Source organism: Chiloscyllium plagiosum, chromosome 7, assembly GCF_004010195.1.
Source record: "Chiloscyllium plagiosum isolate BGI_BamShark_2017 chromosome 7, ASM401019v2, whole genome shotgun sequence".
Taxonomy (NCBI): Eukaryota; Metazoa; Chordata; class Chondrichthyes; order Orectolobiformes; family Hemiscylliidae; genus Chiloscyllium; species Chiloscyllium plagiosum.
Window position 1 is genome coordinate 85,514,440 of NC_057716.1, and position 13,929 is coordinate 85,528,368.

General features: G+C 40.6%; 1 protein-coding gene across 3 annotated transcripts in view; it reads left to right on the top strand.

Annotated features, from left to right (window-relative positions):
* Positions 1 to 13,929, top strand: part of epc2 (enhancer of polycomb homolog 2 (Drosophila)) — a 72,127-nt gene that overhangs the window by 47,831 nt on the left and 10,367 nt on the right. For all 3 annotated transcript variants that reach the window (XM_043694133.1, XM_043694132.1, XM_043694134.1), the window contains exons 8-11: positions 2,255 to 2,344; positions 5,371 to 5,519; positions 11,992 to 12,332; positions 12,934 to 13,067. In XM_043694133.1, the coding sequence (XP_043550068.1) occupies positions 2,255 to 2,344; positions 5,371 to 5,519; positions 11,992 to 12,332; positions 12,934 to 13,067 (714 nt within the window). The remainder of the gene's footprint in view (positions 1 to 2,254; positions 2,345 to 5,370; positions 5,520 to 11,991; positions 12,333 to 12,933; positions 13,068 to 13,929) is intronic.

A 13,929-nucleotide genomic window follows, 5' to 3' on the forward strand; every position in this document is an offset into this window, starting at 1 on the left:
CCCCATCCAACACACCCTTTGCCCACCCCCAACTTCGTCCACACTCTCCCCTTCTCTGGGGCAGCTGGACTGGACAATAACACTGCTGCTGATGCAGTTGCCTTTGTGGGGTAAGTCTCCAAATAGCATACACACACAGCCACTGCCACACATATAACTTTTTGACAGGTTCCACATTTGCCCTGTACAGGACAATGTTGGAGAGATTATGTGGGGAACAGGGGTTTACAGTACACCCCTGTGTAGAACTCCAGGGAAAGTGTGAGAAGAGAGAGAGGGCGGGGCAGTCAGTCATTTGGAGATGATGCCTGTTTAATCACTGTAAACAAAAGACGCGATCACTGTTGGAAACACGTCTTTGATGTAATGCTTCCATCGGGATCTCGAGACCTCCTTCGGATAATCCGATTTTCGGATAATTGGTATTGGGAAAATCGAGGTTCCTCTGTATTGCTTTCTGCTTTTACTCTGAAAGGCAGTAAATGTCACACTAGAAATGATTGATACAATAATAGCATTTGCATGTTAGTTAAATTGTTCCAGAAAGTAGCATGTAATTTAATTACTTTCTGTTGAAATATTGGACTGCAATCGCTGATACCAGCGAATGCTTACTATGCGCACTTTAAATCACCCACGCGCATTGAAATGGTTTCAGTGACATGGCTGAGCAGGGGGGAATATGGGAGGAGAGAGAGAGAAGACCTCATGGCTCCTGGGCCCTCCTTGTTGCCCATGCATAGTTGCCTGCAATTACAAATGTCACTAAACACTGCCTAAATATCATGCACGCCTATACTCTCCATTGTGGAGAGTGTAGATCAAGGAATGAAGAACCTGGTAAAACTCCGTTGCTCTTTTACAATTTGGGATGTTTTGTCATGTTAAAAGAGCTATATAAATAAAATAAATATTTGAGTCTCGAAGGCCAAAATCCTTTTGAGATCAAGGCATGATCAGTAATTCCTTGCGTATTTATTCTGCAGGTTGAGTTTCAGCACCATTTAAATTCCAATTACTTTTAATCTAGAAAGATATTCTGTGGATTTCCTTTTCAGTCATGGTGTTACAAATAATGGGCAGGCAAATGTGAATCTTCTGGTGGTAAAGACAAAATGTAATTAGCAAGGGCATGGAGATGTAATTCAAGCCATATTTTAAAATTATACATTTTTAAAGAAAAATCTGAATTCTGTCCACGTTTTTAGTACTAACTGTTTTCTAAACTTATTCTATAATTTCAGCATGTCACTACAGGTTGTTCTGCTATAATGTACGTTTTGTTAACACGATTTCACTGTAATGCGTTTGACGAATTGGGGGAACTGTTTCTAAAGCACAAATTTTTCAAACGTGTATTGGCTGTAGTGCAATTACATTGTTAACACTAAGCGCTGTTTCTAAAGAGCGATTTTTCTATAATGTGGGGTTGCACAAGAACGCAGCCACCTGTTATAAAAGAACTTCATGTGTTACATTTGGTACAGCACCATCAATGACAGGAGGGTGTACTTCCAGCATCATAAGTTTACTTTTATTTTAAATGTTATATGAATTTAGAAAGCAAACCGTTGATTGGAAGCATTGTGGTCTATAAGTGGCTGTACAGTGAATAGAAAATATATATATTTTAAACAAACTGAGGCATAACTAGACTTCACTTCTATCCTTGTCACAGTACAAAGATGTATTAGTGCACATTCATTTTTTGTTCCACTTAACTTTTCCTGTCCAGTGAGCCTAGCCAGCAATGCCCATATCTGTTGATGATTTAAAAAGAGAAATAATTAGTGTGAATGATTTTTTAGGTGCGAGGAAAGAGATTTAATAGACATGAGGCAAATATTTTACACAGAGGGTGGGTCACGTGTGGAATGATCTTTCTGAGAAACTGGTGGATGGGATACAATTATAATGTTTAAAAGACATTTGTATAGATGCGTGAATAAGAAAGGTTTGGAGGATATGGGCCAAGAACAGGCAGGTGGGACTAGTTTAGTTTGGAATTATGTTCAGGATGAACTGATTGGACCGAAGGGTCTGTATCCGCGTTGTATGACTATGACACTATGACCTGATTAGTTTCATTAAATGAAGGGGAAATTGCACATATTTTGCAGTATTAAGATGTACCATTGTCCTAATTAATCTTCCTGAGAAGAAAATTTGTACACATTATTTGGGCGATTAAGTTGTGTTCCCTCTTAACTGTCTAAAAATGGAAATAGCACTGATAGGTTTTTTTCCCCATTAGGTTCCTTCTCCAGTATCAGAACCTGAAGAAGACAGTGATCCTGATGGGCCTTTTGCTTTCAGGAGGAAAGCAGGTTGCCAGTACTATGCTGTAAGAAACCATATAAATTTTTTCTTCGTGTGTAATGTTTAAGCATATAACAGTGATTTGAAATGTCTTCCAAATTATTTACCTGTTGTATTTGCTGCAAATTGCAAATGTTTAAAAGGCAGGATTTTGGAGAAGGGGAGATCACAATTTCAATAAATTAATTTTGTGGATTTTTTTTAATGCATAGAACTTAAAACACTAAAATAGGCTGTTTGGACCAGTTGGCATTTATTCTTAAAAAGCAACAGCCTTGTTTTATGTAGGCATTCATATTTTTGCAGTTGGGACATCTCTATGCTTGAAATAACATTAGAAAACCAAATTTGATGATTTCACCAGGAGAACTTTTATTCTGAAAACCAAAAGTAGTAGATTTTGTTCCAGTGTTATGAATTGGCTAGAAGAGATGAATCACATCCGTTTTTGTGCTCTCTAAGAGGAATACAGGACAATAGGTGTTTGATGGACTTTTCCTGGAGAAAAGCACAGCAGGTCAGGGCCTGAAGAAGGGCTTATGCCCGAAACGTCGATTCTCCTGTTCCTTGGATGCTGCCTGACATGCTGCGCTTTTCCAGTAACACATTTTCAGTTCTGATCTCCAGCATCTGCAGTCCTCACTTTTTCCTGGAGAAACACAACATTAATTTCCACTAGTGCCTCCCTATTGTTCTGTTCTTCTCTATGTATCCACTTTCCCTTTAGGATCAATGATTTACATGACAATGACTCCCCATAGTAGAACATTCCATGCTTCAGTAATAATTTGTACAAAGAAATTCTCCCTCACATCATTCTGTTGGTGACCATTTTAAACAACAGCCACTTGTGACTGGCTCACGAGCCAGTAACAAGTGTCTTCTTATTCATTCCAGTAAAACTCTTCATAAATTTAAATAAAATAATTAAATCTGCTCCAAGCCTTTATGTTCTCGTGGAAATAATCTTAGTTAATCCCTTATTGTTAAAATATTTAGTTCCTGACATCATCATAGTGAATCTAAATCTCTAGAAGTCTTTTAAGTATTGCCTTGCCCAAAGAAATAAAGACTTGCATTTAAATAGTTCCTCAAAATGCCTCACTTGAAGGCCACTGCAATAGTTTTAACATGTGGTTACTTGTAATGTTAAAAATGGGGCAGCTATGTGTGACTAAGTATATTTGCATCAAGAATCTGGCAGAAAAATAGGGCCTAATGAGATTCAAGATTAAAACTGGCATTTATGAGCCATATTTAGCTCAAAGGTAGATGGTTGTGGTTGTTAGAGGTCAATCGCCTCCTTCATCTTCTTGAACTGCTGCAGTCCATATGCTGCAGGTAGGCCAGCAATGCTGTTAGGAAGGGGGAAATTCTGGGATTTTAACTCAATTTTACTGAAGGAACAATGATATACTTCTAAGTCAGCATTATGAGTGGCTTTGAGGGGAACATGCAAGTGTTCCCATGTATCTGCTGCACTTGTCCCTCTAGATGGAAGTGGTTGCGGGTTTGGAAGATACTATCCAAGGATCCTTAGTGAATTTCTTGAATGCATCTTGAAAATTGTACACATTGCCACTACTGAGCATTGGTATTGAAGGGAGTGAATATTTGTGGATGTGGTGCCAATCAAGCAGACTGCTTTGTCCTGGATGGTATCAAGCTTCTTGAGTGTTGTTGGAACTGCAGTCATCCAGACAAATGAAGAGTATTCTGTCATATGCCTGACTCGTGTGATAGATGGTAGATACCCATCGAGTCAGGAAGTGAGTGACTGCAAGATTCCTATCCCCTGACCTACTCTGGTAGCCACTATTTATGTGGCTAGTTCAGTTTCTGGTCAATGGTAATCCCAGGTTGTTGTTAATTGGGGATTCAGTGACAGTAGCACGATTGAATGTCAAAGGATGATAGTTAGATTCTCTCTTGTTGATAATTGTTGTCTGGCATTTGTGTGGCGCAAATGTTACTTGCCACTTCTCAGTTCAAACCTGAATATTGTCCAGGTCTGCTACATTTGGACATGCACTGTTTGAGTGTCTATAGAGACATTATGCACTCAACAGTGAATCTTACAATAGAAGAAAAATTCATTCAAGCAGCTGAAAATGACTGGGCTCTATGCACTACATTAAGGAACAGTGGAACAATGGTAATATCCCTGCCTGTAAGCTAGGAAGCCTGGGTTCAAGCCCATCTACTCCAGAGATATGTAATAACATCTCTGAACAGGTTGATTTTAAAAAAAAAAATCTACCCTGTAAAACTGGTACACTGGTAGTCTGCCAAATTCTAACATAGAAAGAATTCTAACATAGAAAGCCTGAGTTTAAGTTCCACCTGTTCCAGAGGCATATCATAACACGTGTGAAAAGATTGCTCAAAAATATCTCCCCTGAGGAACCTATGTCCTAGTGCTGAGGTGACTGGCTTCTAACAATCACAACCATCTTCCTTTGTGCTAGGTATTTCTCCAATCGGAGGAGAATATTCCCCTGATTCCCATTAACTCCATTCTTGCCAGGAGTCCTTGATACTACCGCAGTCAACCCTCCGACTTCTCCATCGTCTTGACCTGATCTACCTGTTCATCTTCCTTCCTACCTATTTGCTTCACACTTCACACCAACCTACTACAATTACCTTCTACCTTTGCCCAACTATTGCCATCCCATTCCCTCCCCCATTTGTATCTCAGCCCCCTTCCCTCTCCCCAGTCCTGATGAAGGGTTAAGCCCGCAATGTTGACTCTCTCGCTCCTCAGATGCTGCCAGACCTGCTGTGCTTTTTCCAGCACCACACTTTATTGACTCTACCGTAGTCAAATGCAGCCTTGATGTCAAGGGCTGTCACTCTTTCTTCATATGTTAACTCTAACATTAATCTCATCGAATGTTGAAAGTTTCATTTCATTGGTTTCAATTAATTTAGTTTTAACGGTCATCCTTAAAGCTTTTCATAGATCCAAGAAAGTAAAGTGGTGAAAAATAAATCATTCATAATTTAATCAATACTCATTTTATTTTATAACCTTCTGATCTGTTACAGCCTCACTTGGGTCAAATGAGTACTTGTCCATTGGAAACATCTGAATCAGCTCGGCTAAGTGAGTCACGGTACCGATATTGCTTAACTACGCTCACAGTTCCAAGAAGGTGCATAGGTTTAGCACGGAGGCGCATAGGTCGCGGAGGAAGGTATGCAAGATTTTGACTACCTAAAAGAAACTTGAAGAGAATTTGGGAGTTCCTGAGGGTGTTGAATCTTAACAATTTCATTTGTTGAATTGTTGAAAATTTGCTCCTTTTGATTATCCTGTGAGCACTTTTATTTAATAAAAAGTTAAAATTGAATTAATGTCTTTGTGCTAGAGACTTGTGCACTTTGTAGTTGTGCATTTGCAAGATAGTTTCAACTAATGGAATGGCATTTATGTAATATTGATTATTTAACATAACAAAGAATCATTGTTAAGTGGGTATGTTACTGTTGTTATTTGACTAGCACTCAAAATAATGTGCAGGTTTATTCAAAATTATTTTTTGTAAATATTAAATATTTCTAATTTTAAAAATATTTCTGCTGTTTTACTGAAGCTAATATGACAGCTGTGTAGCATTTTTGTCCTAAACCCTGTTTTTTGATTCATGTATGAGGATTCAAATCCCTCGTCTGTAGCTTTCTACAGTCTTTCTCTATTTAAATATTATTCGTTTGCTCTATACCTCTTGCTAAAGTGCAAAATCTCACATTTTTCCACATTACATTCCATCTGCCAAGTTCTTGCCCTTAAGCGCCAGCTTCTGTTCGTCCATTTATCATGTGTTCTGACCTAACTTGACTTCTGTTTGATCAGCACCTTCCATTATCTTGTTTACAATCTCCTTCAGCCCTACAAACCTATACATTCTGGATTTTCTTCAACTTTGCTCTTTTGCATCTCCCCTGTCTTTGGCTGTCTTGACCACAAACTTTTGAAATCCATTCTGGAATCTCTGCCTTTTGTCTCTCTTCTTAAAATGCTCAAATTGTAAGTTAAGGACTTAATGCTGTCATCAGCAATTGCTAATTCTGACTGAGCACCGATTGCAGGTTTTATGTTTTATTCAGCACGTGACTAGTCAGAAAGCCAAGCAATAGCTTTTGTTATTTGCTAGATAAAGTTCTGTAAGACCTCTTTCAAGGTTAGTCAGCAAATACTCCTTGACAGTGTGACTCACTGCTTGGTTTTGACCACAGCTATAGACGATAATCTAAGGGACCCCGCTGATACTGAGACCTTAGCCAGTCCAGAAACTCTCTTTGAAAGGACCCACTGTCACCATGGGAGATCAAAACTGGATGAATGGGCAGTGAGGTCTACAATGAGAAAGTGATTTCTGGTGGATGTTTTCTCCTGTGAGTCCTTCCTATTGGTCATCAGCGTGGTGCTCTTAACCATTTGGGGTAGTGTCAGGGAGGACTTGTTGCTAGTTGAGGACATCCTTGAATAAGGGCAGGGTTAGGTTGGAGTAGACCCTGTAGCTTGCCGTTTGCAATTTTATTCCTGATGTACATGGGGATGCCCAAGCCACTTTGGGGTGGAATTGTTGCAGAAAATCAGAGCTGAAAAATGTGTTGCTGGAAAAGCGCAGCAGGTCAGGCAGCATCCAAGGAGCAGGAGAATCGACGTTTCGGGCATATGTCGATTCTCCTGCTCCTTGGATGCTGCCTGACCTGCTGCGCTTTTCCAGCAACACATTTTTCAGCTCTGATCTCCAGCATCTGCAGTCCTCACTTTTTCCACAGGAAATTAGACTGTCAGGATTTTGATGTAATGCTGCTTTTTTCTGACCTTCTCAGTGGTTGGTTAGGAGTGTGCTGTGTCACTGAAAACAACACACCAGTTGAAAATTTTGAGAAGGGCAATTAGCGATTTGAGATTCCCTCTTTCCATAAGTGCACGAGGTTTGCACTGCGTTCCAAAGCAGGTGGTTAGAGCACTTGAGCATTAAGAACTGCTTTCTAAAACTGACGAGCTATGAGGAGTTTGAAATGCACCCAAGTCCGAGGCTTCTGTACAAAGTACTTCTTTTGTCAGAAACTAATAATAATGTTTTTCAAATGATTGTGAACTGCTTGGAAGGCGCTTTGCTCACCATCAACTACACATTGCTGCTCCGATCCTTTGTAATAACTTGGGAGCAGTTCCACTATCCATGTTTTAGTGAGTTTTGAGAAGATTTGTAGCTCAGGTTAAGGTTCTGGATGTAGGTTTGCTCGCTGAGCTGGAAGATTCAGTTCCAGACGTTTTGTCACCCTACTAGGTAATATCTTCAGTGGGCCTCCAGGCGAAGCACTGCTGATAATTTTTGCTTTCTATTTAAAGAAACCCAAATATATAAATAGAAAGCAGGATTCCTGATGAAGGGCTTTTGCCTGAAACGTTGATTTTCCTGCTCCTCGGATGCTGCCTGACCTGCTGTGCTTTTCCAGCACCACTCTAACCTAACACTATGGACAATTTGGCATGGCCAATTCACCTGACCTGCACATCTTTGGACTGTGGGAGGAAACTGGAGCCCCTGGAGGAAACCCACCACAGGGAGAATGTGCAAACTCCATACAGTTAGTCACCTGAGGCTGGAATTGAACCTGGGACCCTGGTGCTGTGAGGCAGCAATGCTAACCACTGAGCCACTGTGCCTCCCACCGTGCTTAGCTGGTTTGGCAGTCTTTGCAGTGGACAACATTGCATGATCCCTAATGAGGGTTGCAGTGTGCAATTTTGCAACATTAGATTAGATTACTTACAGTGTGGAAACAAGCCCTTCGGCCCAACAAGTCCACACCGACCGACTGAAGCGCAACCCACCAAGACCCATTCCCCTACATTTACCCCTTCAACTAATACTACGGGCAATTTAGCATGGCCAATTCATCTAACCTGTACATTTTTGGACTATGGGAGGAAACCGGAGCACCCGGAGGAAACCCACACAGACACTGGGAGAATGTGCAAACTCCACACAGTCAGTCACCTGGTGCTGTGAGGCAGCAGTGCTAAGCACTATGCCACCGTGCCGCCCACGGCAACATGAGTTGGGGCTGCAACATTCATAAGTGTTCATTGAAAGGAATAGGATACTATACTTATTCAAAAAAATTATAAGAATTTGTCAATTAATTAATAATCTAGTAAATGTCTGGGTGCTGACATTTGAGAAACAGCAGATGTCAGAGAATAAGGAAGGCAGGAGCGATAGAGTACTTATAGCATGAAAACAAACCATTCAAAGAACAAAGAAAATTTACAGGCCAGGAATAGTCCCTTAGGCCCTCCAAGCCTGTGTCAATCCAAATCCACTGTCGAAACCTATCATCCAATCCTAAAGATCTGTATCCTTCTGCTTCCTACCTACTCATGCATCTGTCCAGGCGGAACTTAAATGAATCTACCGTGCCTGCCTCTACTACCTCTGCTGGCAATACATTCCAGGCACCTATTATCCTCTGTGTAAAGTACTTTCCACGTGTATCCCCCTTAAACTTTCCTCCTCTCATCTTGAACGCATGATCTCTTGTTATTGAATCCCTCATCCTGGGAAAAAGTTTATCTCTATCGACCCTGTCTCAACCCCTCATGAATTTGTAGACCTCAATCAGGTCCCCCCCGCAATCTGCTATTTTCTGTCCAACTCATCTGCATCAACCAGGTATCCTAAATTAATCTAATCTCATTTGCCAGTATTTGGCCCATATCCCTCTAGACCTTCCTATTTATATAGCCATCCTGATGCCTTTTAAATGTTGTAATTGTACCATCCTCCTCCACCACCTCTGGCAGCCCATTCCATACACACACTACACTCTGCATGAAAAAGTTGCCCTGTACAGTGGAACTTCAATTATACGAATACCAGTTATCCAAAAATCAGATTATCCGAAAGAGAGCTCGAGGTCCCGATTGAAACATTACGTCAAAGGTATGTTTCTAACAGTGATTGCGTCTTTTGTTTGCAGTGATTAAACTGGCACCATCTTCAAATGACTGACTTCCTGGCCTCTTTCTCCCCACACTTTCCCTGAACCCTAAACCCACACATGCACACACAATCCCACACACGCATGCACACACCCCCCCCCACCCCCAAGATAATCTGACCAACACTGGTAGAACCCATCAAAAAGTTGCAGTAAAAAGAGTGTGTGTGCGTGCGCGCTATTTGGAAACTTACCCCACAAAGGCGGCAGCAGCAGCAGTCTCATTGCTGGTGTCCAGTCCGGCTGACCCAGAGAGGGGCGGGGTTGGTGTTGGAAGGGGATGGGGGTGGTGGCGGCAGTGCTGGAAAGGGATGGGGGCGGGGGCAATGCTGGATGGAGGTGGAGGGAGGCGAGGACAGTGCTGGACGGGGATGGGCAGCGGGTCGGTTTTGGAGGTGGAGCCGGGGGAGTGCGGGGGCCGGTGTCAGGGGGCAGGTTTTGGGGGCGGGGGGATGTTATGGGGATGGGGACGGTGTTGGGGGGGCAGGGGGCAGTGTTGGACGGGATTGGGGGGGCCTCACGAGCTGTGTGCTGCTGCAGTCTCCTGAACAAGGAGCAGACTTTAAGAACTCACAGCCCCAGAGGAAAGGCATTTAATCGACTAACTGAATAATTGATTATCCTAACGAAATAGTGCCCGCCCATCTCATTCGGATAATCGAGGTTCCCCTGTATAGCCCTTTTAAATCTTTTTCCACTCATCTTAAACCTATGCCCTCTGGTTTTGGATTCCCCTACCTTCAGGAAAAAGACCTTGTCTATTCATCCTATCCATGCCTCTCATGATTTTATAAACCTCTATAACGTCACTCCTCAGCTCTGACTCTCCAGGGATAATAGCCCCAGCCTATTCAGCCATTCCCTGTAGCTCAAACCCTCCAGCCCTGGCAACATCTTTGTAAATCTTGTCCGAACGCTTTCAAGTTTGACAACGTTTTTCTATAGCGGGGAGACAAGAACTGAATGCAGTATTCCAAAAGTGCCCTAACCAATGTCTTGTACAGCTGCAATGTTACCTCCTAACTCCTATATTCAAAGCACTGACCAAGGCAAGCTTACCAAAAGTCGGCTTCACTACTCTATCTACCTGTGACTCCAGTTACCTCTCTCCCAATCTCCTAATCATTTGATAAAATAGAGATGGTTCATTCTTTGTACATAAATATTTACGTTTAGGTACAAACGAAAATTGTTACAAAAAAGAAAGAAAATTGAAAAGATGTTTAGCATCATAAACCATGATTCTATTAGGTCAAATTCAAGGTATTCTAGAGGTTTGTAAGCTCATAATTATGGGGAGGTTTTTAAAAACTAGCTTCATTTCTTGTTGATGTTCTTGGCAACTTGAAAGTATTATTGAAAATAATCTATTAAATACTATTAAAAATTACATGGAGTCAGTTTTTGATCTTTCAGAATTGCTAAATTCAGGTGCTTTGTATAGGACTGTGTTTCCTAGAAATCTGAAATAAATACAAAAACAGGAAATATGCAGCAGATCAGTACCATCGTGGAGAAAAAGTTATTATTTCAGGTTAATTATCTTCCATCAAAATTAAATCCAGTGAAAGTTCAGTAATCAGAAACACTAACTCTGTTTCTGGTTCTGCAGATACTGCCAGATCGTTGAGTCTTTCAAGCGTTTTGTATTTTTATTTGTTAATTATGTTTAACTTTATTCAGAACAAATTCATCATAATATTAATTAGTTCATACAAGCACAGTTTACAGAGATATTAATGGGTTAAGTAAGCGGGCAACAAGTTGGCAAACAGTCTGATTTGAAAAAATGTAAAATTGTTCATTTTGGAAGAGAGATGAAAAGAACAAAACAGTATTTAAATGATAAAAATTGCAATACAATGGGACTTGGCAGGTACTTCCTGAAAGACATAGCTCGCACACAAGTTCATCAGGTAACCAGGAAGGCTAATGGAATGTTAGCCCTTATTTCAGGTGGTTGGAATATAAGAGTAGGGAAGTCTATGCAACTATACTAGGTTCTAGTGCGACTATGTGGAGTGCTGTGAGCGATTTTGGTCTCCTTATTTAAGGGAAGCTATTATTTCATTTGGAGGCAATTCTGAGAAGGTTTTTGGATGATCCCGGTATGGGAGGTTGTCTATGGGCAAAGGCGAAATATGGGCAAATACGAAACAGGTTGGGAATCTACTCATTGGAGTTTAGAAGAATGAGAGGTAATCTCATTGAAACATAAACGACTCTTAAGGAGCTTAGCAAGGTTAATTCTGAGAGAATGTTTTCCCTCGTGGAAGTATCAAGGACTAGAGGGCATAGTTTCAGAATAAAGGGGTACAAATGTAAGACTGAAAAGAGGAGGAAATTGTTCTTGAATGTTGTGAGTCTTTGGAACTCCTTACCACCGAAAGTTGTGGTAAGGACTCCTTGTGTATATTTAGGCTGAGAGAGATTCTTGATCAATAGGGGAATCAAAAGATTATGGGGAAAAGATAGGAGAATGGCTTTGTAGAACATCCAATCTATTGAATCCTATTTGACTTGAGAGACTGAATGGCCTACACCAATCCCTATGTTTTATGGTTTTTGCAGCAACCACCTGATCTTATTTCTTTGTGTTCAGAGCAACTGCGGAGATTTAAAACAGACTTTTTTCTCCCCTTCTAGGTTTTTGTTAGATCGTGCATCCACAGATCATGATCATATTCTACGCCAAATTGATCCTGAAATGCTGTCATCTCCTAGTTCCCCAGCTGCTTTTCCGTCTGATGACTCATGGACCATTTCTTCCAATAAAGACTTTTCAAATAGACTATCACTTAGTGAAATACTAAGCAATATCAAAGCATGCCGATTGCGGCACTTCCAGCCTCGGTTATCCCCGCTTCAGGACAGTGATAACCACAGTACTTCCAAAAAGTTAGGACAGAATGTGAATAAAAAAAGAATTCCAGTGTCTTCTATTTTATCATCAAGTACCATGATCACCAGTAGGAATAGGATATCTGGTGAGTAATGCAGTTATGTGAGTCTTTCTGTTTCAATAACCATAGAATTTGCAGATTCTGAACAATTGGTTAGAAGTGATTACAACAGTAATGTTCAGATTTAAAATAACTTTTCTCCTTTTGTTTTTTTTTTCTCTTTCTCCCTTGTTCTCTTCACATTACCTTGTACAAATATTTTCTGTGCTTACACATTATAGTTTCATTTGTTTCATAATATGCTTTGCCCTGGGGATCGGTTATCTTGGTTGGCTGGTTTGCAACGCAGAGTAACAGCAACAGTGTAGATTCAATTCCTGCACCAGCTGAGGTGACCATGGAGGACTGTCTTTCTCAACCTCAGATTAAATCAGTTGTTTCTCTGTCTAATGATAGCCCTATGGTCTGCTAGGACTATGACAACTTTACCTTTACACTTTGCTCTGCATGTACATTGGACTCATCTTGGAAAATCATTTTGATGTGTACATTGATGTCTATTGCACAAACTATGAATGTTTTTAAACGTCTGAAATATTTGTCACTTTGTCCCTGATTAACTTAAAAATATTAAATATTTAAACTTCGGCTGCTGTTAAAATATAAACTTTTTTTCCTTTTGCAGTGACAGGCGGTATAACGGAAGAGCAATACCACACCCATCAACAACAGCTTGTTCAAATGCAGAGACAACAGTTAGCACAGATGCAGCGTCAACAGTCCCAACATTCCTCAAACATCAACCATGGAAGCATACAGGTAACTCATTTGACGTTTTAAATGTATTTTATGCTCCTCCAAGGAGACAGGAAGAAACGAAAACATTATTGACTTTGGGTTCAAATATTCCATTCATCAGTGTTTCATTTGACCATTGCCACAGCAGGAAATGTGTAGCTGTGTCTGTTATCTGCCTTAATAAAGTTAATCTTTCTTCTAAGAACACATTAAGAAGCTCTGATCTCTCTTCTCCTCACCCATCAATTACCATAGAAACATTGTACTAGTTGATTACATGGTAATAATGTTGTAGTGTAGGTATGGCGATAAAGTTAACATATTACTTATCAAGCTTGTAGTTCACAAAGAGATGCTATGTTTTTGGTAGCTAGGTTGTTATGGATTTGGTTGCCTGTTATATGATTCCATCAGTTCAGCATCACATTTCCATTCTTAATGAGCTAATATGCATCCTTCTATCTAGGTAAATGTAGTGAGGCCCAGGGAACTAATAAGTGCTGTTATATTTCCGAATTTATTTCATTTTATTCTGGGCCGCCATGTGATCTTCTGCTTGGAAAGTGAAGGAATACATTATCAGGTCATTGTTCAGGTTATAAATTAATAAAATTACCAACAAGGTGATTAAGATTTGCAGCAAATATGGATTTTATGAGGTCTTCTTAGAACAAAGCAAGAATTTAGGAGAAAGTGAGGACTGCAGATGCTGGAGATCAGAGCTGAAAATGTGTTGCTGGAAAAGCGCAGCAGGTCAGGCAGCATCCAAGGAGCAGGAGAATCGACGTTTTGGGCATGAGCCCTTCTTCAGGAATGAGGAAAGTATGCCAAGCAGGCTAAGATAAAAGGTAGGGACGAGGGACTTGGGGGAGGGGCGTTGGAA